This window comes from Canariomyces notabilis (assembly GCF_033297395.1).
Source record: "Canariomyces notabilis strain CBS 508.74 unplaced genomic scaffold N656scaffold_24, whole genome shotgun sequence".
NCBI lineage: Eukaryota > Fungi > Ascomycota > Sordariomycetes > Sordariales > Chaetomiaceae > Canariomyces > Canariomyces notabilis.
The window spans coordinates 332231-351194 of record NW_027041846.1 but is presented as its reverse complement, the minus strand read 5'-3'; the positions used below and the strand labels follow the sequence as shown (position 1 = coordinate 351194).

General features: G+C 56.9%; 8 protein-coding genes across 8 annotated transcripts; 3 read left to right on the top strand and 5 right to left on the bottom strand.

The window, feature by feature from the left end:
* Positions 1-119: 119 nt before the first annotated feature.
* Positions 120-2937, bottom strand: N656DRAFT_770935 (uncharacterized protein; the record flags this gene model as incomplete). The annotated part of the gene is made up of 5 exons (XM_064813814.1): positions 120-970; positions 1025-1706; positions 1763-1799; positions 2412-2503; positions 2677-2937. 5 exons carry the CDS (start codon positions 2935-2937, stop codon positions 120-122), a joined length of 1923 nt encoding a protein of 640 aa, XP_064667191.1.
* A 2281-nt stretch (positions 2938-5218) lies between these two features.
* On the bottom strand, positions 5219-5756 carry N656DRAFT_331154 (uncharacterized protein). The gene has a single exon (XM_064809268.1). The coding sequence runs from the start codon at positions 5549-5551 to the stop codon at positions 5270-5272; it is 282 nt and encodes a 93-aa protein (XP_064667190.1). The 5' UTR covers positions 5552-5756; the 3' UTR covers positions 5219-5269.
* Positions 5757-6523: 767 nt separating this feature from the next.
* On the top strand, positions 6524-9682 carry N656DRAFT_791766 (uncharacterized protein; the record flags this gene model as incomplete). The annotated part of the gene is made up of 3 exons (XM_064817015.1): positions 6524-7028; positions 7068-9073; positions 9578-9682. The coding sequence occupies 3 exons, from the start codon at positions 6524-6526 to the stop codon at positions 9680-9682; spliced, it is 2616 nt and encodes an 871-aa protein (XP_064667189.1).
* Positions 9683-9843: 161 nt separating this feature from the next.
* Positions 9844-10612, bottom strand: N656DRAFT_770933 (uncharacterized protein; the record flags this gene model as incomplete). The annotated part of the gene is made up of 2 exons (XM_064813813.1): positions 9844-10156; positions 10470-10612. 2 exons carry the CDS (start codon positions 10610-10612, stop codon positions 9844-9846), a joined length of 456 nt encoding a protein of 151 aa, XP_064667188.1.
* A 121-nt stretch (positions 10613-10733) lies between these two features.
* On the bottom strand, positions 10734-11887 carry N656DRAFT_782854 (uncharacterized protein). The gene is made up of 3 exons (XM_064815835.1): positions 11530-11887; positions 11455-11475; positions 10734-11393 (listed from the first exon to the last, which is right to left on the bottom strand). The coding sequence occupies exon 3, from the start codon at positions 11387-11389 to the stop codon at positions 11138-11140; it is 252 nt and encodes an 83-aa protein (XP_064667187.1). The 5' UTR covers positions 11390-11393; positions 11455-11475; positions 11530-11887; the 3' UTR covers positions 10734-11137.
* A 366-nt stretch (positions 11888-12253) lies between these two features.
* N656DRAFT_715592 (MFS general substrate transporter) lies at positions 12254-14176 on the top strand (the record flags this gene model as incomplete). The annotated part of the gene is made up of 3 exons (XM_064812057.1): positions 12254-13182; positions 13255-13738; positions 13805-14176. The coding sequence occupies 3 exons, from the start codon at positions 12254-12256 to the stop codon at positions 14174-14176; spliced, it is 1785 nt and encodes a 594-aa protein (XP_064667186.1).
* Positions 14177-14475: 299 nt separating this feature from the next.
* N656DRAFT_791764 (GMC oxidoreductase) lies at positions 14476-17411 on the top strand (the record flags this gene model as incomplete). Its single annotated transcript, XM_064817014.1, has 14 exons — positions 14476-14506; positions 14712-14837; positions 14899-14929; positions 14986-15022; positions 15078-15248; positions 15316-15433; positions 15485-15719; positions 15843-15969; positions 16000-16039; positions 16113-16199; positions 16280-16621; positions 16670-16840; positions 16881-17095; positions 17355-17411. The coding sequence occupies 14 exons, from the start codon at positions 14476-14478 to the stop codon at positions 17409-17411; spliced, it is 1788 nt and encodes a 595-aa protein (XP_064667185.1).
* Positions 17412-17512: 101 nt separating this feature from the next.
* N656DRAFT_330929 (uncharacterized protein) lies at positions 17513-18690 on the bottom strand. The gene is made up of 2 exons (XM_064809267.1): positions 18174-18690; positions 17513-18103 (listed from the first exon to the last, which is right to left on the bottom strand). Exons 1-2 carry the CDS (start codon positions 18542-18544, stop codon positions 17833-17835), a joined length of 642 nt encoding a protein of 213 aa, XP_064667184.1. The 5' UTR covers positions 18545-18690; the 3' UTR covers positions 17513-17832.
* Positions 18691-18964: the final 274 nt, after the last annotated feature.

Below are 18964 nucleotides of genomic sequence, written 5' to 3'. Positions count from 1 at the left end.
TCATTGTTTCGCAGTTGTGATTTAACTCCCGATACACACAGATAAAGGCTTCCAGATACAATACCACACCAAACAGCCCTCCAGAGAACCACATGAACTCCAGCCATGTTCCCCAACCATTAAAACTTCCCATTTGAGCCACCCGCCGGCTGCTTCCCCTCCGCTATCGACATCCCACCAACCGACTGTGCATCTTGTGCGCCAGTCCCAGCAGGGCCTGCGACCGCCATCCCGCCATCGCCTCCTCCGACAATGACTTGCTCGCCCGACGCAGTGTGGCCAACGATCATGCCCTTGGCCACACTCTTCAAGATGGCCCTGCGGGAGACGCCCGTCACGTCGATATAGACCAGCCCGACATTCTTCACGCCGCCCCCGAGGCTCCTGGTAACGTCGCCCGCCTCGGGACCCCACTTGTGCGCCACCACCGTGGTGGCCGCCTCCGACGTTGAGGCCAGCAAGTTACGCCCGGCCTGCTCCACGCCGTCCATGACGGTTGAAAACGCCATCATGCTCTTGTTGAGCAGGCCCGGTTTGTACGTGGGCAGCGGCTTTCCGTCCGGTCCGTAGCCCTTGTGGCCCACAGGCCCGCCCTTCTTCCCGTGCCCGCCAAGCGTCGCGCCCAGGCTGTGCGCCACCTTCCCGATCTGTCCTACAGTCTTCGCCGAGAGGGTGGCGGCGTTGCCTGTAAATGTGTTGATGCGCCGGATGTGCTCTTTGGTGGTGGGCTTGAACGTCAAGGGCTTGGTGCTGGGCTGCGCTTTCTTGGTGAAGTTCTCGGCCTGGCTCTGCATCAGCTTGGCGAGCATGTCGGAGCCAGTTATGATGAGTCTCGAGGCGGCCGAGGCGTTGGAGACGAGAAACGACTTTTTGTATGCCGGGTGCAGCTCCGCCTCGTACAACTGTGGAGATATGGGCGCGACGTTGATCTTTTGGCCGCCCTCTGATGGAAGGGTAATTTCGACGGGATCTAGATGGCAAGGTTAGGCACGATATCGGAGCACAATAGTCGGCAGACACATACCTTTAGACCCTGGCTTCAGCGCGCTATCCTCGACAACCTGGAATTCCTCACCCAGCTCTCCAATGACGCTGCCGTCTTCCTCGTCAACAAGCACAATCTGCCCAGGCTTGGCTGCACTCTGGCTTCCTTTGGCGTATGCCTCGCCTGGCTTGAAGTCTGCGGGATTGTATGCAGGGAGCTCATCCCCTGCTGCCAATGCCGCCTTTCCCGCAGCGCTTTTCTCGGGCTTACCGTCCCACCACGGCTGCTCTCCTTGTCCCATTTTGGGCGGAGGTGCCCTCTCGAGAAATGCGGTGCATTGCGCCAGGATCGTTTCGAAAGTGTCCACGTCCTCCTGGATTCCTTTCCGGCTATCCAACGAGGGAAACTCGATCCTGGTAAAGGCCCCGCTGTCCGGGCCTAGATCCCATCGCGGGATCAGGTAACTGGTCGGCGGCTGGTGGTAGATTTGCGTGGTGGCTGGGAGAGGGAGGTCGAGCTCGGGCGGCAAATGGAGATGGAGATAGAAATCCTGCTCAGGACTGGCGTTGTCGGAATCGATCGACGGGTCGGCGAAGGCAGAGGTCGTTGGGACCATCAGCAGCGACAGCGTTTGCGGGCCGGCGGGCGTGAGCTTCTCCTCCTTGCCATTGACAATGTGGTAGGCCGACACGCCGTTAATGGCGTACAGCAGCTTCGGGTCCTGTCTGGCGTGTCAGCCATCAATACGAGGTGAATATGCAATATGCAGCGCCTCACATTGTGTCCCGACGCCATTTTCGCCAACTCCCAGACTCTGTGGACGGATTGATGTCGTGGTGTAGCGATGAGAGAGCAAGCAAATGGTAAGGTAGTTGGCAGACTCCGACCAGCCTAATGCGCCGCGATGCGGGGTGTTTCAACCGGTTGCGACAAGGCGATCGGTGCTAGTCCGAATGTTTGTTTCTCAACCCACGCTATACACTTGGTATGAAATGGCAACGTGAGCGTCGTGTAAATCTTGGGTCTTGTCTCAAAGACTCAGATTCGCAAAGGGACGATTTCCAGGGGCGGGGTTGAGTGGTCACTGTTCTAGGCAGTTGAAAATAGCAACTGCTTGCTCGTCACCCCGCGGCCAGGCGCTTAAAGGACATTTCTGTGTGGAGCACGCGGGAGGCGTCTTGAGCTTCTGCCACAGAGGCGACGTCATTGGTGTGCGCTACACGTATAACTTGCATCCTCCACCGTGTAGAAGCAAGGAGTGAGCTCTCCTCCCAAAAGACAAAGGGGTCTGCTGAATTTCGTCATATCCCGCAAATCGAAAAAAGTGTCAAAAGGGATCCAAAATCAGGGGTAACATTCTCATAAATATTGATATCAAATCATACCGGTACTGCAAGGCTGTCAGCCGCACGTGGCGCCTACCTACAGACCACAAGACTGTGGCCGCACATCCACGCCGCGGTCCGCCATGCCGTGAACCCGCCAGGAGGCCCATGGCCCGGGGTTCCGCAATGATATCTGTTCGGGAAGTGCAGTAAAGTCAGGGGCGGGTCAGAACCTCACGTGGTTCTGCACCTCCTCAAGCAGCGCGGAACGAACAGGCGCACGATCGCACGATCTGATACCTTCTAGATGGGTAACTTGCGTATTCGAGAACGGCAGCGGCCCAGGCGGCGATCCGCTCGACATACCTGATATCTAAGGCCTGGCAAATCCCGGCTCAAAGAAGTGACTAATGAAACGGCCTTCCGGCTGGGTCGCATTTCACACTGGCCGCGCAGCACGACATTCCGTGCTTGGGCACCCCTGAGATTCCCATCCTTTCTTCTTTCCATGCTGCCGAGACGGCGGGGCTTCCCTTGCTCATCAGATCTGGATCCCATCGCGCCGCCGCCGCGATATGGGAGGCGCGAAGAAATTCCACTCCTCAGGCATTGATGACTCGGCGACATTGGGGATCAAGCCAAACAATGCTCTGGTCTGGACGGAGCTATGTAGGTCGCACACTCAGCCAGGTGCTCGCCAAGGAGGCTGCAAACAATCCCGATTCGGCTTCCAATCCTGCAGCAGCTGCGGGTTACACCCGTGGGCGAAGTGACCTGTCGCGAAGACGCACCACCATATGTAAGAAGAAGCACTGCGCGGGGGGCCATAACCTGACCCAAACCTGACTCCGGCAATCTGATCACAGCACACCGATGGCAGCCAACAGGGAGCCTTCCCGGCCGCACCACCAGCACCTCGGGTGAGAGCGATAGGAATGTCTGAGTGCTTGTTGATGTTTGGTTATAAACCGAAGAGCCACTGTCGACCATGACGGTTTGGACCTGCGCCAGTTTGCTTGTTTGCGAATATCCGAAAGCTTATTGTTTCTTGAACGGCAGGTAACGTTAGGGTTTCCCTGCCCGCATTGGAAATTGCTGATCCGATGGCATCCCTTCTGTGGGGAGTCTGCACGACCGACACCCGACCCGGGCTTGTCGCACCGGGAATTGCCTTTGGTATTGTACCTCTCCGTTGGTGGGTTGCGCGAATGCCTTGCCCTGACTCCGCATTGCCGAAGACGGCCTACTGTGGTAGCCTGCCGACGTACCATTGTTTGACCTATGCGGGTTTTCCATTAGAGTTGCAGATGCGGACTACCTACCTACGCAGGTAGTGTTGTAGTAGGGCTTTATCGACTCATTTTCCACATCCTGTCGATGTCGGGCCGGCAGAACTCCCACAGAGGCGCATTCAGCGCACCCTTACCGGCGTTGGTGCGTCATTGCTGTTCTCGAACTGACAGGCATGGAGTTTTGGATCAACGGGGCGGAGCCGGGCCTGGCGGCGTGTGTTCTAATTACCATCAAACATAGCTCCGTACTCTGCAGAGGATGCAAAACATGCTTGCTGTGATTCTGCTTCTCTGATGATTCTCGTTGGCTGGAGCCGCCGATACGATCCCGTGGCGTTTTTCAGCGGGAGGCGGGGTGGTGTTTGGGCGTTCGGTGCCAAGCGGCCTGGCGTAACAAGCGTCTCCGGAGCCTGGCTTCCAGGGCCATTGTGTTGCCCTTTTCGGCCCTTGCGAAATTCCGTAAAAGCGGGAGGTAAAAAAGCAACAGATCGCCGCAGATCGGCACAACTCGCCATGGGGTTATTCCTGTTTGCATTGTGGGATACGATAGCATTGCAAACAAGAGAATTGTCTGTTCAGCCTTATTAGTCTTCCCTGGAAGCTACCCTTGGTACATCCATGGATAGTGTATTGTACCTATGTATGTAGAAAGCACACATCCATGATACAGAATGTGCGCTTTCTTTTGTGGAGCACGTAACTTTCGCTAGATGGGTGGGGAGCTCGAGAGGATACTCGGGTCGGTCCGTTCAAGCCTTCAAGGGCCTGCTGAAAATGTAACAATAGTTGCATAACAGGTAGTATAAAGTAGGTCCTCATAAACCAGCAGCAATATATCGTTAGAAGCAACCGATGTGCGTGTGAAGAGGATCGTTGCAATCAACCAAGCGTGTATCTTGCCTCTGCCTTGCTTCACATATTCGACCGGAAGAATTTTTTCAAGGAGTGCGTATCTTGGCTAATGTAATTCCACCAACTTCTTGAACCGTTCGTTACCTGAATCGCTGGGCTACCAACGAACCCCATAAATCACTGTAAATACCCCATAATCGCATATTCGATGTGTCTCTTGCTTCCTACGGCGTACATAGTCATGCAGGTAAGTTATGGTCTGCTGCCCGCTCAACGGCCCAAGCTCTCGTTGTCCGCGGTGCAGCTCGAACGGGGAAGCTTAGGTTCAGAACCCGCCGGCCTCGCAGAAAATAATAGGTAAAGACCGCAAGAGGCCAGCCACCCCATGCTTTTTGCTCGGGTCCGTTCGTCCAGCATAAGGTCCAGTGCCTCCAGTGTCCGTGTCCCCATTGCTGGGCCCTCCTCGTCAAGCATCGCGTTTTCATCGTCTCAGACGCTGCCTGAGGCTGCCGAAGCTGCCGACTCTGCCGACAGAACGGACAACTGAGAGAAATACTTCGTACCGCTCTGCGGAGCGTGTGTCGGGTGCAATTCCAGGTTCATTCCGTGTCTTCCTCCGCACGCCCATCTCGTCCCAACCCGTCGGCTGCGCGGCATTACACTACGCACTCTGGCTACACTGTATATACAATAATAATACATGTGTTACCCACGTATCGAACTTGTACTCTAGCACTTCTAGGTACCTACTAGGTAGGCCCACACGCCGACCACCAACTCGTCTGCGGTTTCCTTACCCTAATTACCCCAGGTACTTACCGTAGGTAATTACTTCCGGTAACACATCGAGCTCCACCTAGGTTTAGCTCTGTGCGTCCGTGGACGCTGGTAATCGCCGCCAAACACGCGGTTGCAGCAAGCCCCCGTCTCGGTCGGTCTTGCCCGTCCCCGGCTCGCAACCCCCAGCCCTGTCGTGCTTCCAGCCGCCCCTTCTTCGCTCGTCGAGGCTGTACCGTACCCTTAACGTTAAACCGTAACGCCAGCGATAATTCCATCTCGCATCTTCCCCCGCTCGCCCGCTCGCCCGCTCCCTCCATCGTCAGGAACTAGCCGGAGCTCGCATCGCAAGCGGAGCAACGTTTCGCGATCACATTGGCTCATCAGGCTATCAGGCTATCAGGCTAGACACGCCTTTTTCAATCCGCGGCCCTTTACTCGTCCGGCAGCACGCCTGACGGCTACCTGCACCGCTGCTGGATGTTGTCACACCTTGCGCAAACATCCGTACCTGCTCGCTCGTCGTAAGCCTCTTGGCCCGTGTCGCCTGGCTTCGGTCTTTCTGGCACCCTTCCTGTCGTTTACTCGAAGCACCGCCGTGGTGCTGCTGGTGGTGCGGGTACTGGTACCGGCTATTGGTGCCGGTACTGCTTTTGCTTGCTGCGACTGCTAGCTAACCTTGGGTCCTCTCTCACCACCAAAAAGACTGCCCGTCTGGAGCCGTCGCTATTTAGTCCGGCCACTTGCGGCCCGCCCAAACAGACGCCGGCCGAACGTCGAGCCTCGGCTCTCCCTTCCCGTGCCTGCATCGCCTCTTCCCGAGTGTGGTCTCCGCAGCCGCCGGTTGCACTGTGCAGTGTGCGGTGGCCCAGGGAAAGGCCCTTTGCCTCTCTTGTGTTTGTTTGCGCCAGTCAGGGGGTCCCCTTTGCGAGACCCAACCCGCCGTCACAATTGCTTCCCAACTGCGCATCCAGTCCATCCTCTCCCCTCCCGATCCGCCCGACGCCGATGCGGCTGCCGCCACGCCGACTTTTGCTCAGCAGCCGACTCCGAAGAGAAAGTTCCACGACGCCTTCGCCCCGGCGGCGCCCGATGCGCCCATCGAGCCGCCCGAGCCCCCTGCGCCCTCCAACCGTTCCCCGCCCAACCGTCTACCAAACATTCGCCAGCCACTGCCGCACAGCCCGCCGCGGCCCGCCGCGGTCGGGGTCGGGGGCGGGCTCGGGTCGTCCCGTCCGCACACCCATAGCGCTGCCACCGACGATGACACCAGATCCCCGGGCGCTCCGACAATGATGGCAGGCAGCCCCGGCAGCCCCGGCGCTGCTGACAGCAAAAAAGGCATCAAGCGGACACCGTTGAGATCCAGCATCGCCTGTCAGCGCTGCCGCAAGTCCAAGATCAAGTGCAACAACACGGGCGGCGACGCCCCCTGCGACACATGTATCCGGAACGGCAAGGAGTGCACTTACCCCGAGGTGACGCCGGCGCCGCCGAAACGGGCCGAGCCCCCCACTAGCGCCAAGCTGGAACAGGGCTCCGAACGCAAGCGTCAGCGGCGGCTTGATGAGATTTCCAAGATTGACGGTGTCGTCCCTCCTGCCGTCGTTGCCGAGGAGGTCCTCTCCGCACCTTACCTTACCGAGCCAGTCTGGTCCCAGCTGTTCGACATCTACAGGCTGCATTTCGCGACTGAGTTGCCCTTCCTGCACCTGGCCACATTGAAGGAGAAGCTAGGCAGCAGGTTCAGGGCGAAGCCCAGTAACACTTCGCCCGAGATCAACCTCGTGCTCCTGGGTATCCTCACCCTGACGGCGCGCTTCCACAGCACCCTAGTCTCATACCTCACCGTCTCGCGGAACTCTCCGGCGGTGTCGGGTCCCCCCAAGCCGCGGCCGGCGGCCTCGAGCTCGGACGCATCAATCGCGTCTGAATACTACGCCGATGTCCTGACCAAGGCGCTTGGTGGTTTGAGGACGAGCATGACGGTAGCCTCAGTCGAGCGGGTCCAGGCCTTCTTGATGCTTGGACTTTACGAGTGGAGCCAGGCGCGGCCCAGAGTCGGCGGTATGGCAGCCTGGATGTATGTCGGCGTCGCCATCCGGATGGCCCAGGCGCTGGGCCTCGGCGATGGCGACAGGGAGCCCAATAAAATGGTGAGGTCTCGCCCCGTGCAAACAAGTCAGCACTCGATGCCGCCGGGGCAGAGGATCATTGCCAAGGAGATAAGGAGGCGGACCATGTTCAGTTGTCTCATCTTGGACCGTCTGCTAGGCTGCGGCAAGGATCGGGTATCGACGATACGCTCCGAGGACTTGCAGATCCAGCTGCCGTGTTCCGAAGTCTCGTTCGACCTCTCAGACGATGTCTACACGGGCTTTCTGAGGCCAGTGCCGGGGCAGCAGATTAACCGCCCAGTCAGCGACAGCGTCCTCGGCCGGTTCGTGCGCCTGGTCGACCTCTGGGGCGAGATATCCAAGTGGAGCTTTGCGGGCGGCCGATTCACTGAAGAGCACCCGCCCTGGATGCCTGAATCCAACTTTTACCAGTTGCGAGAGAAACTGGACGAATTCTACAGCGAGCTCCCTGACCACTTCCGGTGGTCGGATAGCAACTACTACAAGCACGAGAACCATCAGGCCAGCAGCGTCTACGTGTCGCTCCACATGCTCGGCGCCGTATGTAGGATCATGCTGCACCGCGAATACATACCCTTCATCCCCATCCTCTGCACCCGGCCGGTCGGGCCCCTCGACGAACCCGTGTTCCCTGATGGCCAGGAGCCTCCTGGTTTCTGGGACGCCAGCGCCGAAGAGATATTCCACGCGGCCAAGGAGATTGTCGACCTCACCGAGATATGCCGCGACAAGCTGCCCATGTCCTCGCTGGTGCTCTTCGCCGTCTGGACCGCCGCTTTTGTCGGCATCTACGCCGCCTTCTTCCCGCACATGGACACAAGGGGGCACATGCTTCCAAGGGAGGAAATGGCTGGCGAGCCTCTAGACGTGACCAAGGTTGGCCCGACGGGGCAAACATACAAGGTGCTGACGCACATGTCTATTTGGCTGAAGATGGCCGAAACGTACGTTGGCTACTTTGGCGAAATGGCCACGTACTACGAGAGGGTCAAGCGCGACTACGCAAGACACCTGGGGAGCCGACAGTCAGCCGGCGGGGCAGCAGCAGCAACAGCCGGAGGCGGCGAGGGACGGCTCAGCATGCGGTTGCCCGGGGGTGGCGGCCTGGAGGAATGGAAGCAGCAGGAGTTCAAGGTAGTCAACAACGGCGCAATCATGGCAGACGACGACAAGCAGAGCTCGTCTCGCGACAGCACCGCCGAGCCTGGTTCCGACCACCCGGACCATGCCAAAACCCCGCGCTCGACCTCCATGTCCTTTACCCCCATCAACAGCAGCAGCAGCGTCCCAACCGGCGCCGGTGGAGGGCAATCAGCAAGGGACTCAGACGCTGCCGAGGCCGCTGCCGCCGCAGAGGCTGCTACCTCGCTCTGGCGGTTCCAGCACAACCAAACCACAGCAACCTCGCAGCAACAGCAGCAGCAGCAGACAGATTCCCCCTCGCTGTCAGCCACGGCCGGCGCTCCTGCGCTCCCATCCCCGCAAATGGCGCACCAGCACCAGCACTCGCAGTCCAACATCCTCCCCAACTACCCATCGGGCGAGGTCGCCGTCTACCTGGAGCAGAACCAGAGCATGCCCTGGTACCTTGCGCCGGGGGGCATTGACCAGTTTGCGCACGGCACCGAGGAGTTTTTGCCGCTCGACACGGGCAATCTCTTTTGGGGGAGCATGCCCCAGGGCGGCAGCCCGCACCACCACGGGGTCGGCGTCGGCGTCGGGGTGGGGATGGGTGGTGTCGGGGTTGGGGGTGTTGGCGGAGCGAACGGTGATGGCGGCGGTGGTGCTGGCGCCTCGGGGGTTGGGGTTGGTGTCGGCGTTGGAGGTGTCGATGTTGGTGGTGGCGGTGGCGGCGGAGGGGTGCATCACCAGCATCAGCACCAGCACCAGCACCAGCACCAGCACCAGGCTGCGGTTCATCATCATGCCTTGCCAGGAGTGCCGCAAAGTGTTCAGATGGGGGTTGGGTATTCATGACTTACTTTTGGGTTGATGACTGTGAGTGTGGGGAAGTGGGGAGAGGTGAATGTGTCGAGGGAGGTTTTGTTGCAGAGGTGTCGCGCGCGGGAATCTCTTGCCTGCTTGCGTCCAGCGCACACAAGCCTATGCGGACGTAAATGAAGGGGGAAAATCCGGGGCTGTGGTTGTTGTGGGCAGAGAGATGTATCGGTTCATTGCTAGGTTAGGATTTGTGGTTTGTGTGGGTAGCTTAGGATGGTATTTTTGGATTGGTCAGGGGTATATTTTTGTCTGCCCGCCCCCTTTTCGATTCAAAATCTCCACGTCTGGGCTTTTACGAGGGCGTGGGCGTGAGGAGGAGGGATGAGGGGAAAAAAGGATGGGAATTGATGTTTTGTACAGGACGGAATGGATGGACTCGACTCGGGCATAGGTACTTAATTATCTCCCATTCCCATTGAGTGGTGTTTTGGATGCTCCTTTTTTCTTGGTACGGTTTACAACAAACAGCATTGTTATCGTCTATTACTACCAGATTCTTTTGCTTCCGTCTTTCTCTTGTCCGGCTTTGTTTTTGCTGCTTCTGCTTTCTCGTGGCTGTTGTCGTCCATCATGATGTTAAGGCCGGGGAGGGATCGCATGAAGTGGTAGTTAGGTACAGTACCGAGTTGTTGTGACGCGAGACAAGATAGACGTTCTATGACTGAGTGTGTATTTGTGGTTTCGGCTTGCTTGCTTGCAAGGTTCACAGGCAGAATTGGGACCCGTGCTGTCGTGTTGAGTTCGGGTTGGCTCGGTTCTGAAGGGGTGGGAGCCTGCCAGTATTTACTATTACTAAGTGCTGGCGCTTGAGAATGTTGGCAGTGGAGTTGGTGAGAAAGGAGAAGACAAGAGGAATGAGAGACACCAACTTGCTGCTGCTTAGTGGTAGTATGTGATTCGCTACCAAAAGCTGCTTACGTGCATGTCACGCTTTTCTCCCAGCATCCTTTGTTCTCGCTATGTACTGCTCAAGTTGGTATGTTGGCATGTTGGCTGACGGGAAGGACGGATGGACGTCTTTGTGAACTTAGTAGGAATGTAAGTCGGGGGGTGGTTGGTTAGCTGAGGGACTGGTGTAAGAAAGACAGTCAGTACTTACCGTAGCCGGCGGGAAGTCGATGTCTGAGGTAACATCGTGCTGCTAGGCGTGAGAAGCCTGAGAAGTCCTGCTGTGCTGCTGATGGTGTTGGCATGGGGAGGGGGTAGAGTGGAGGTGGAGATGGGGACAGGAGGAGGCTGCATGTTGTGTCACCCTCCCTCAGCGGGGAAGCAGACCGGGCAACATCTGAAGGAGCAGGACAAGACTTTGTGTGGGGTTAACCGCAGCGCCGCAGGTCTTGGGCCGTGTATAGCCTAGGTGGGGGGTTTGAGGTCTGGGGTTTGAAGGAGTGGGTGTGGATGGTTGAAAGAGGTGTCTGCCTGGGCATGGACGGCATTGGGCTCTCCTGGCGGCCTGGGCATTCACTTGGGTTGGGTATGTTGGGTTGTTGGGGCCCCGAGTTGCTTCAGGACAGTGAGGAGAGTCTATGATGTGGTTTAACAGCTTATATTGGTATCAAAGAGAAAACAGTTTCGAAGAATGGCCCATACTTGTACAAAACTTGGAAGGAAGACAGAATAACAGGTCATCAGTCATGGCATAGCCCAACCAACTTATACAATCTCAGGAACGTGACCCTTCCACAGAAGAAAATAGTATGAAATGTCATCAACCCTTGCGACCTCTTCACCTCGTACAACCAGTATTCATCGCTTTCATTGTGTCGTTCATGTCGACCCGGTGGACTCGTTGGACGTGGTTCTCGTCAGCCTCGCCAGGAAGAACTCCATATCCCGCAGGACAAGGTCGGGGAACCTGGTTGGCTCCCTGCCCGCGTTGATAGAGTCGTGGTCCAGGGTAGCAGTCGACTGGACGCTGTTTGACCGGCTGTGCTGGGATGGGAAGGCAAGCTCCTGGCCGTTCATGTTCTCTTCGGGGGACAGATTGCTGGGGCTCTCGGGCTCGACACGGGCCGGCATGGCTCTGAAGGGGCAAGGCCGTCAGTCAAAGCCAAGGAGACTAGGTTACAACCATCTTGACTTACATGACAAAGTTGTAGATGTCCCTAAGATGTTCAGTAGGACTCAGACTCGTTCAGAGGTTCGAACTTGAGTCTTACAAGCAGTAGTTGTCTTGCCAGCACCAGCCCTACAGCAGTTTACTCCCTACGACTGTCGTGTGATGAATTACTTATATTCGCAGCCACCCCCATCCACCCCCATTCCCCAAAGAAGCTCTTGACAGAACATAACTAAACATTGCAGGGGGTCAACGTGGGTCGGGACGTGCCATTGGTCCCTCGACGCCCATCGAGACGGTTGTTGTTGGCTGCCGTTATATCCCTGCAACAACTCGGTCTCCCCAAAGGGACAGCTGAGGCAAGCGATTCCCTTTTGGTTGATGTCCTCGTGACGTGCTGGCAGCACAGCTTTGAGTTCCGAGGCTGGCCGAGCCGTGACACGATGAGGAATGTCAAGTCTTTGAGTGCCAACTTGCCAAGAGGCGCCACTGCAGAGGTCCCCTTTAAGTCCATTAATAAACAAACAGTCTAGCCCCGTAACTGGTCTTCAATGTTGCACATGGACCGATGCAGCCACGATTGGGTCGATGCGATGCGATGGGGCGGAGACCACTCCGCTTATCTCCGGAGGATCTCTTCCCCTGGACGGACCGCTTTCGGGAGTGGACCGGCAGTTGGCTCCGGTTTGTATCCGGGTCATTAACCCCGAATGTCACCGTAACTCCAATTCTCAAAGTAACCTATAATAGTTGCACTTTAAACTGACGCAACGGCCATTCATCATGTCGCCTGGAACCGACAAAAGATCATGGCTCACGACAACATGAAAACCTCGGAGGAGCAAAGTTTGGGTACTTCCCTCGGCCAAGGAGCCGTCATCACCGACGAGTCCGTAACGCCTCCGCCCCTATCCCCGACCGACGATATCCACCCGGACCCGGACCCGGACCCGGACCCGGACCCGAGCCGGCAGGCACTCAATGTCGAAGCCCCGGACGAGCCCCGGTCAGGATCCGAACCGACTCATCAGCCCAGACAGCGAGCATTCGGTTCCCGCCCAGCATGTTTCAAGTCCACCCTTCAAGAAACCGCCTTCGTCTTCCAAGCCACCACCGCCACAGCCACAGGCTCCTTCTTCTCCGGCTCCAGCGCCATCATCACGGCGTCCATCGGGCGGGACCTGGGCATGACACAGGGTGAAATGACGTGGATCACGGCGTCGACGTACCTGACGGCGGGCGCGTTCCAGCTCGGGCTGGGCCAGCTCGCTGATCTTTTGGGCAGGCGGGCCATGTTTGTGGTCGGGATGGGGTCCTTTGCCGCCTTTTCGCTGCTCGTTGCCTTTGCGCGGAACCCGCTCTGGATGGATGTTGTGTGTGGTGTTGTCGGGGTCTGCTCGGCCATGGTGGTCCCGCCTGCTATTGGGATTATGGGTGCTGCGTATGACAGGCCGTCGAAGAGGAAGAATCTGGCCTTTTCGGCGTTTAGTGCGGGGAATCCGCTGGGGTTTGTGGTGGGGAGTGTGGTTAGTGGTGTGGCGACTATGGTCTTTAACTGGCGCGCTGCGTTCGTTCTCATTGCTATCCTCTGGGCTGTTTTTACGCTCATGGTCGTCTGGACGGTGCCCAAGGTCGAGGCGTACCCGCCGGGCCAGCCCTTTCGGGACAGGATGAAGACGTTTGCCAAGACGTTTGACTTTGTCGGCACGGGTCTCACCGTCTTTGGGACGGGCTTGCTGACGGCTGCCGTAACGTGAGTCTCAGGGGGAAACTGAACTGACTGAACTTGGACTGTTGGACACTTTTGCTAATGGATTCCTGTCAGTCTCGGGCCTACCGACGGATGGAACGGGGCTCACATCATTGCCATGCTCGTCCTCGGAGTGCTGCTCCTGGTGCTCTTTGTCTATTGGGAACGTGTGTTCCCGACCCCCCTGATGCCGCCACACATCTGGAAAGACCGAAACTTTACTCTCATCATGCTGACCTGCCTACCCGGCTACATGAGTTTCTTCTCGGCCCAGTTCTGGATCGCCTTCTTCATGCAGGAGCTTCAGGGGCTGTCGGCGCTCACCGTGGCCCTGCATTTGCTTCCGCAGGCCATCGCCGGCTTGATCTACAACGTCATCGCCGGATCGGTGCTGCATCGCATCAACAACACGCTTCTTCTGGCCATGGGCTCCGTCACCTACATCGCGTCGAACGTGTTGTTTTCCCTCATGAGGCCGGATAGTCTGTACTGGGCCTTTGTCTTTCCGGCTCTGATCTTGAGTGTCGTGGGAGCCGACTTTCAGTTCAACATTGCCAATGTAAGTGTCAAGCTCTTTCTCTTTCTCAGGACCAGAACAGAGATGCTAACGCTTCCTGTCTACCAGATGTACGTCATGCAGTCGCTGCCCTCGCACCAGCAAGCGCTGGCCGGCGGCATATTCAACACGCTCCTCCGGCTCGGCGCAGCCATTGCCCTGGGCCTGTCGACTGCCGTCTTCACCTCGGTCTCCCAGACGCCCGCGGCCCTTGCAGACCCCATGCTTCCCTACGCCCGGGCTTTCCAGGTCTCGATCGGGCTGAGTGCCGCCAGCTTCCTCTTTCTGCCCTTTGTCAGGCTGGGCACTCAGGGCCACGCTCATGGCAGTGTAGACAATGCTACTACTGGTACTACTGGTAGCAGTAGTACAGGTTTATCAAGTACTGCTAAGGTACCGGGCGTTGCCACGCCTGAGAAGAAAACAGTTGTGGCTAAGTAGCGGACTCATGTTCCGTGGCGTCTGGCACTCGACAACGTGGCACGCCACTGTACTTCTTTGTGGACCGGTGATATGAGCTTGATTAGATGCGGAATCTAGAATTATGTTCAAGTAGAAACTGAAAGGGAGGCTTGAGTATGGGAAGACAGAACCTGGCGTCCTGGTAGAGATGGATTCACAGGCTACATAGACTATTCCTCCCGTAGCTCCTTAGCGTTTACGCCTCCGAGTTTATAGAACCAGACGGTTGCAGAAGTCTAGGAGACATACCGCCAGTGACTGAACTGATCCCAGTCAACATGGCCCGTCGTACTACCTCAAAGTACGATGGTTACTGCTCGTGATAACAGGTACTCTTCATAGTATGTCCCGTTCCTGTTCCCTAGATCCAAGAGTCGTTATCTCCTGCATGTGTTTTAGGATCTTGAAATATTATCCATGACTTCAGCTCTCGACACCTGCTGCAAAGGGGTCCGAATGGCCTCGACGTCTCTTTTGGGGTTCCTGTTGCTTTCTGCTTATCTACGACCTGCAGCGCACTGCCTTCTAATACTCCCTGAAAATATCTCCCACCTTTTGCTTGCCTCCTATGACTACATTGTAATCGGCGGCGGCGTTGCTGGCCTTGTGGTTGCCAACAGACTGAGCGAGAACCCGGATGGTCCGTCTGTCCCTGACATCAACGTATTTGACTTACTGAACTAACATTTATTGCTACCAAGTTACGGTTCTTGTCCTTGAGGCAGGAGAATTGTAAGCCCTTCCCATTTGCCCTGAATCTGACTCGATGCTGACGTCGCAGTTCTCAGAGACTCGTCTGCAGACATCGTCACGGTGCCGGGACTGGTAGGCCATGGATTTACCCCCTGCCTACATCTGGAACATTACCACATCGCCCCAGAAATTTCTCGACGGCCGCGTTCGGGACTACGGACAGGGCCATGTGGTTGGCGGTGGCAGCATTCTCCACGGCATGGCCATGACCCGCGGTTCCCGGGCCGATTACGATGCCTGGGAAGACCTTGGAAATCCCGGCTGGGGATGGGAAGGCCTGCTCCCCTACTTTGAAAAGGTGCTTTACCTTATGTTAATCCCTCGAGTCCTTGCTGCTGTTTGCCGCCGTGCTAAGGGGTTGACAGAGCGAGACTTTCACTCCCCTTATAACCCCTGATCTGCCCATCGAGCCGGAGATGTCATTCCACGGGAACATGGGGCCTTTGTCAGTCATCTATCCCAACTTTTTCTATAATCAGACCAGTATGGACGTCTTGTAGGGAATCTGTGACACCTTAGACTGACACTTCCCAGCAAACTTCCTCCGCGGCGCCGCCGAGCTGGGGCTGCCCATCATCCACGATCCGAACACGGGCATCATGGCAGGTGCCATGGTTATGCCGGCGACCATGTCAGCCACCAACCAGTCGAGGGCCGACGGCAGGAGGTCGTATTTGGATCCCGTGCTCGACCGCCCAAACCTACACCTGGCCGTGCAGCAGACCGTTAACAGTATTCACCTCATCTCCAAAGCATCGACGCCCCGGGCGTGATCGGCTCGTCGTTTGGGACTCTGAAACGAGCACACAGCGTTGAGGTCAGACCCGCTGAAGTTCGCCAAAACGGCTCAACATGATGCTGATACTGAAAACAAGTACACGGAATCGCCCAGCTCCCCGCGGGGTAACGTGGTCTGCAAGCAGGATGTCATCCTCGCCGCGGGAGCCGTCATCTCTCCGGCCCTGCTGCAAGTATTCGGCATTGGCCCTGCGGCTGTCTTGCAGGACCTCAATGTCACCGTGCACATTGACCTCCCAGGGGTTGGATAGAACCTCCAGGATCACGCCTTTGTCGGGGCATTCTACAACTGTACAGTACCCCTGAGTACTAGTAGCCCCAGCCCCAACACATCCCACCTCTTAACTAGGTAATGCAACAGTAGACACCGCGCCGGGCTTGTTTTCAGCCAACAATCTCACAGGAAACACCCTCCACCATGCCCAGGACGAGTATTACACCAACCGCACAGGTGAGCCCCTTGAACCCCCTCCCCCTTTGTTTACGACTATTTACCAACCACTAACCATCGACCCCAAACAACCCAAACAGGCCCATGGACAGCACCACTAATCTCCACCGCCGCCTTCCCGTTCCTAACCTACCTCCTAACTATCACACCTAACAGCACCACCCTACCCCTCCTCAACCTCTCCATCCCCCTTTCTACCTCCTACCTCCTATCTCTCCCATTGGGAAGGAGACACCCAACAATCGAAGCAGGCTACTCCCTTCAACTATCCCAACTCCAAACCCTCCTCTGGCACTCCGAAACCCCAGCGATAGAAATCATGGCCGAGTCGATCGGAACACTGGCCGTGGCCATGCAGCGTCCCTTCAGCCGGGGCACCGTTCAGGCGCTGTCACACGACCTGTTAATGTCACCCACTGCCCGTGTGGAATCCTCCCCCGGCGGCGAACTTGGACTTGGACCTGGACTAGGACTGGCAACCAACATCCGCCTCGACCCGCGGTACTGCGCCCACCCCGCCGACTGCGCTCTCCTCCTCGACGGTCTGCGCTTCAACGCCCGCTTGCTGACTACCCAGGCTATGACCGAGCTGATGCCGCGCCCGCCCGCGCCGTGGGATTTCTTGACACCGGGTCCAGATGGTACTGGGAATCATGATGAGGAGGTTAGGTACTGAAGGAGGGCTTGAGGCCGTGGAGGAGGCCATCCGCCAACGGCTGCAGACCGAGTTCCACCTGTCTGGCACCACCAGCATGCTGCCGCTCGAGCTGGGCGGCGTCGTGGACCCCCGGCTGCTGGTGTACGGCACGGCCAATCTGCGGGTTGTTGATGCGGGCGTCATCCCGCTGATTCCTGCGGCCCATCTGCAGGCTGCTGTGTATGCTATTGCTGAGAAGGTTAGTGTCATAATAGTTTTCCCCTTCTTTGTTCCTCTTTTTGTCTTTATTCTAATCCTCATCCTTATCCTCATCCTTATCCTCATCCTTATCCTCATCCTTATCCTTATCCTGTTCCTTTTTTCTTTTTCTTTCCTTCTTGTCTTCTTTTTTTTTCCCCGGGACTTTCCGCCTAGGCCCCAAGCCTGTGGCCACTCCTAGGTCTGGAAGAAACAGGTTGTCCTTGTGACTGTTAGCTAAACTAACACAAGTGCCACAGGCGGCCGATTTGATCAAGGAAGACAGGAACAAGCGCAACTATCGTAGGAAAGGGTAGCGGCCCGGCGTCCAGCCCGCAGCTTCCGCCGCCGTCGCCGCGAGGTCCGATTACAAGGCTGAAGCTGAGGCCGAGGCTACCAATCCCAAGATCAAGACCGAGGTATGCAACATAGTCGTTTGCTACATGGGTTATGCTAATACCGTGTTAGATGGACACGAACTGACGAGGATCTTTAAGACTGTGTGGCCGGGTTCCAGTTCTTGGTGTGGTTATTTTAGGTCACCCAAATTGACAAGCTGATGCTTCGCGTCTCTCGCATCATGGGTGCACCTCCTTTGTCTCCGGGTCACCTTCTTGGCTCTCTTTGGCTTGTTCCTGGGCCATGCTTCCTCTCATCTTTCTCAAAAGCTCCAGCATCTCCAGCCTCGCCTGCCATTTTGGCCGCCGCTGGCCTCGCCTCCGTCAACGACGTATCTCTTCAGTTGCTATATTCTTTTTTTTCCTGGTTGAAGCCCATACAAACAGCAGTCGCATAGTCGCCGTCGTGGCTGATGCTTAGTATGGCCTCCTGGTCTTGATGGTCTTCACCCAGAATCTCGCTAGTCTTGACCAAGGCTGTGGGCGGGCCACTGGCCGGACGTGAGTTGTTCGATGGCCGCCACGCATACGTCTCGTTTTTAATGACAATGTGCCTATACCCCATGCATAGGTGTGGATGTGCCTTGATGACTGCTTCTTTGGCTGCAAACCTGGAGGAAGGGTCAGGCCCGACGGCACCAGGAGAGTTGCAGGGCATCTTCAAAGAGGGAGAAAACATACCTCCCAGCCATGAAGATAGCAGCTTCTTTCAGGATCGTTGGCTTGACCCAGGGTTTCTCGCTTCGCTTTTCCTCCTTGACTGTCACACCCCGGGCCTCTTCAGCGCCCTGGGGCTCTTCATGCTTCGTCACAGCCTGGGCAACTTCGTGCTCCTTCAACGACGCACTCTTCCGCTCCGCCACACGGTCGGCGGCTCTCAATATGTCGGCGATCGGTTCGCGAGCGGCATCACGCTCCTCTGGGGTCAAGACGCGCCGGATGAAACGAGTGCCCCTGTGGGGGTCGGCGAGGATTCTATGTATATGCGAGACTTGGCAGATGTCGGTGCCTATTCGCAAAGATGGGAACGGAAAACGGATGGAGTGTGGCATATTTCTGTGGGTCTCTTGCTTTTGGCCTTTTCAAGCCTGGTAGACAACCTTGCGCGTCATTCAACTCCCGTCAATATTACGGTAACAAACATTCAGCAGCTATCGATAAGCGCTAAGATTCCCCACTATTTTCCGAACCAACCCGCCGACAAGCGAATTACATTACGGAGTACTCCGTACCGCTGATACTTGCCATCTCCCATACATGTCTTCAATTTCATCATGCATTCCCAACCCCGTAGGACCAGAATTACGTCGCGACGCCTTAACTAAGCAAGCAATTTGACCGCAACATGTCCCCCTTCAACTGGCACTGCTCCTTCCCTAGTCCCATCAATTATCAACCTCCCACCCTTGTCTCTCTCCCACCCTGCTCACCCCTTTTCTCCATCCGGGACAGAGTAGTCCGGGCCAACAAGC

Excerpts from the sequence above, each read along its gene's own strand:
- N656DRAFT_331154 (XM_064809268.1), bottom strand. The coding sequence starts at position 5,551 with ATGGAGGGAGCGGGCGAGCGGGCGAGCGGGGGAAGATGCGAGATGGAA.
- N656DRAFT_330929 (XM_064809267.1), bottom strand. The coding sequence starts at position 18,544 with ATGCCACACTCCATCCGTTTTCCGTTCCCATCTTTGCGAATAGGCACC. Across the intron at positions 18,104-18,173 it reads GCTATCTTCATGGCTGGGAG|GTTTGCAGCCAAAGAAGCAG; the intron begins GTATGTTTTCTC and ends CCCTTCCTCCAG.
- N656DRAFT_782854 (XM_064815835.1), bottom strand. The coding sequence starts at position 11,389 with ATGCCGGCCCGTGTCGAGCCCGAGAGCCCCAGCAATCTGTCCCCCGAA.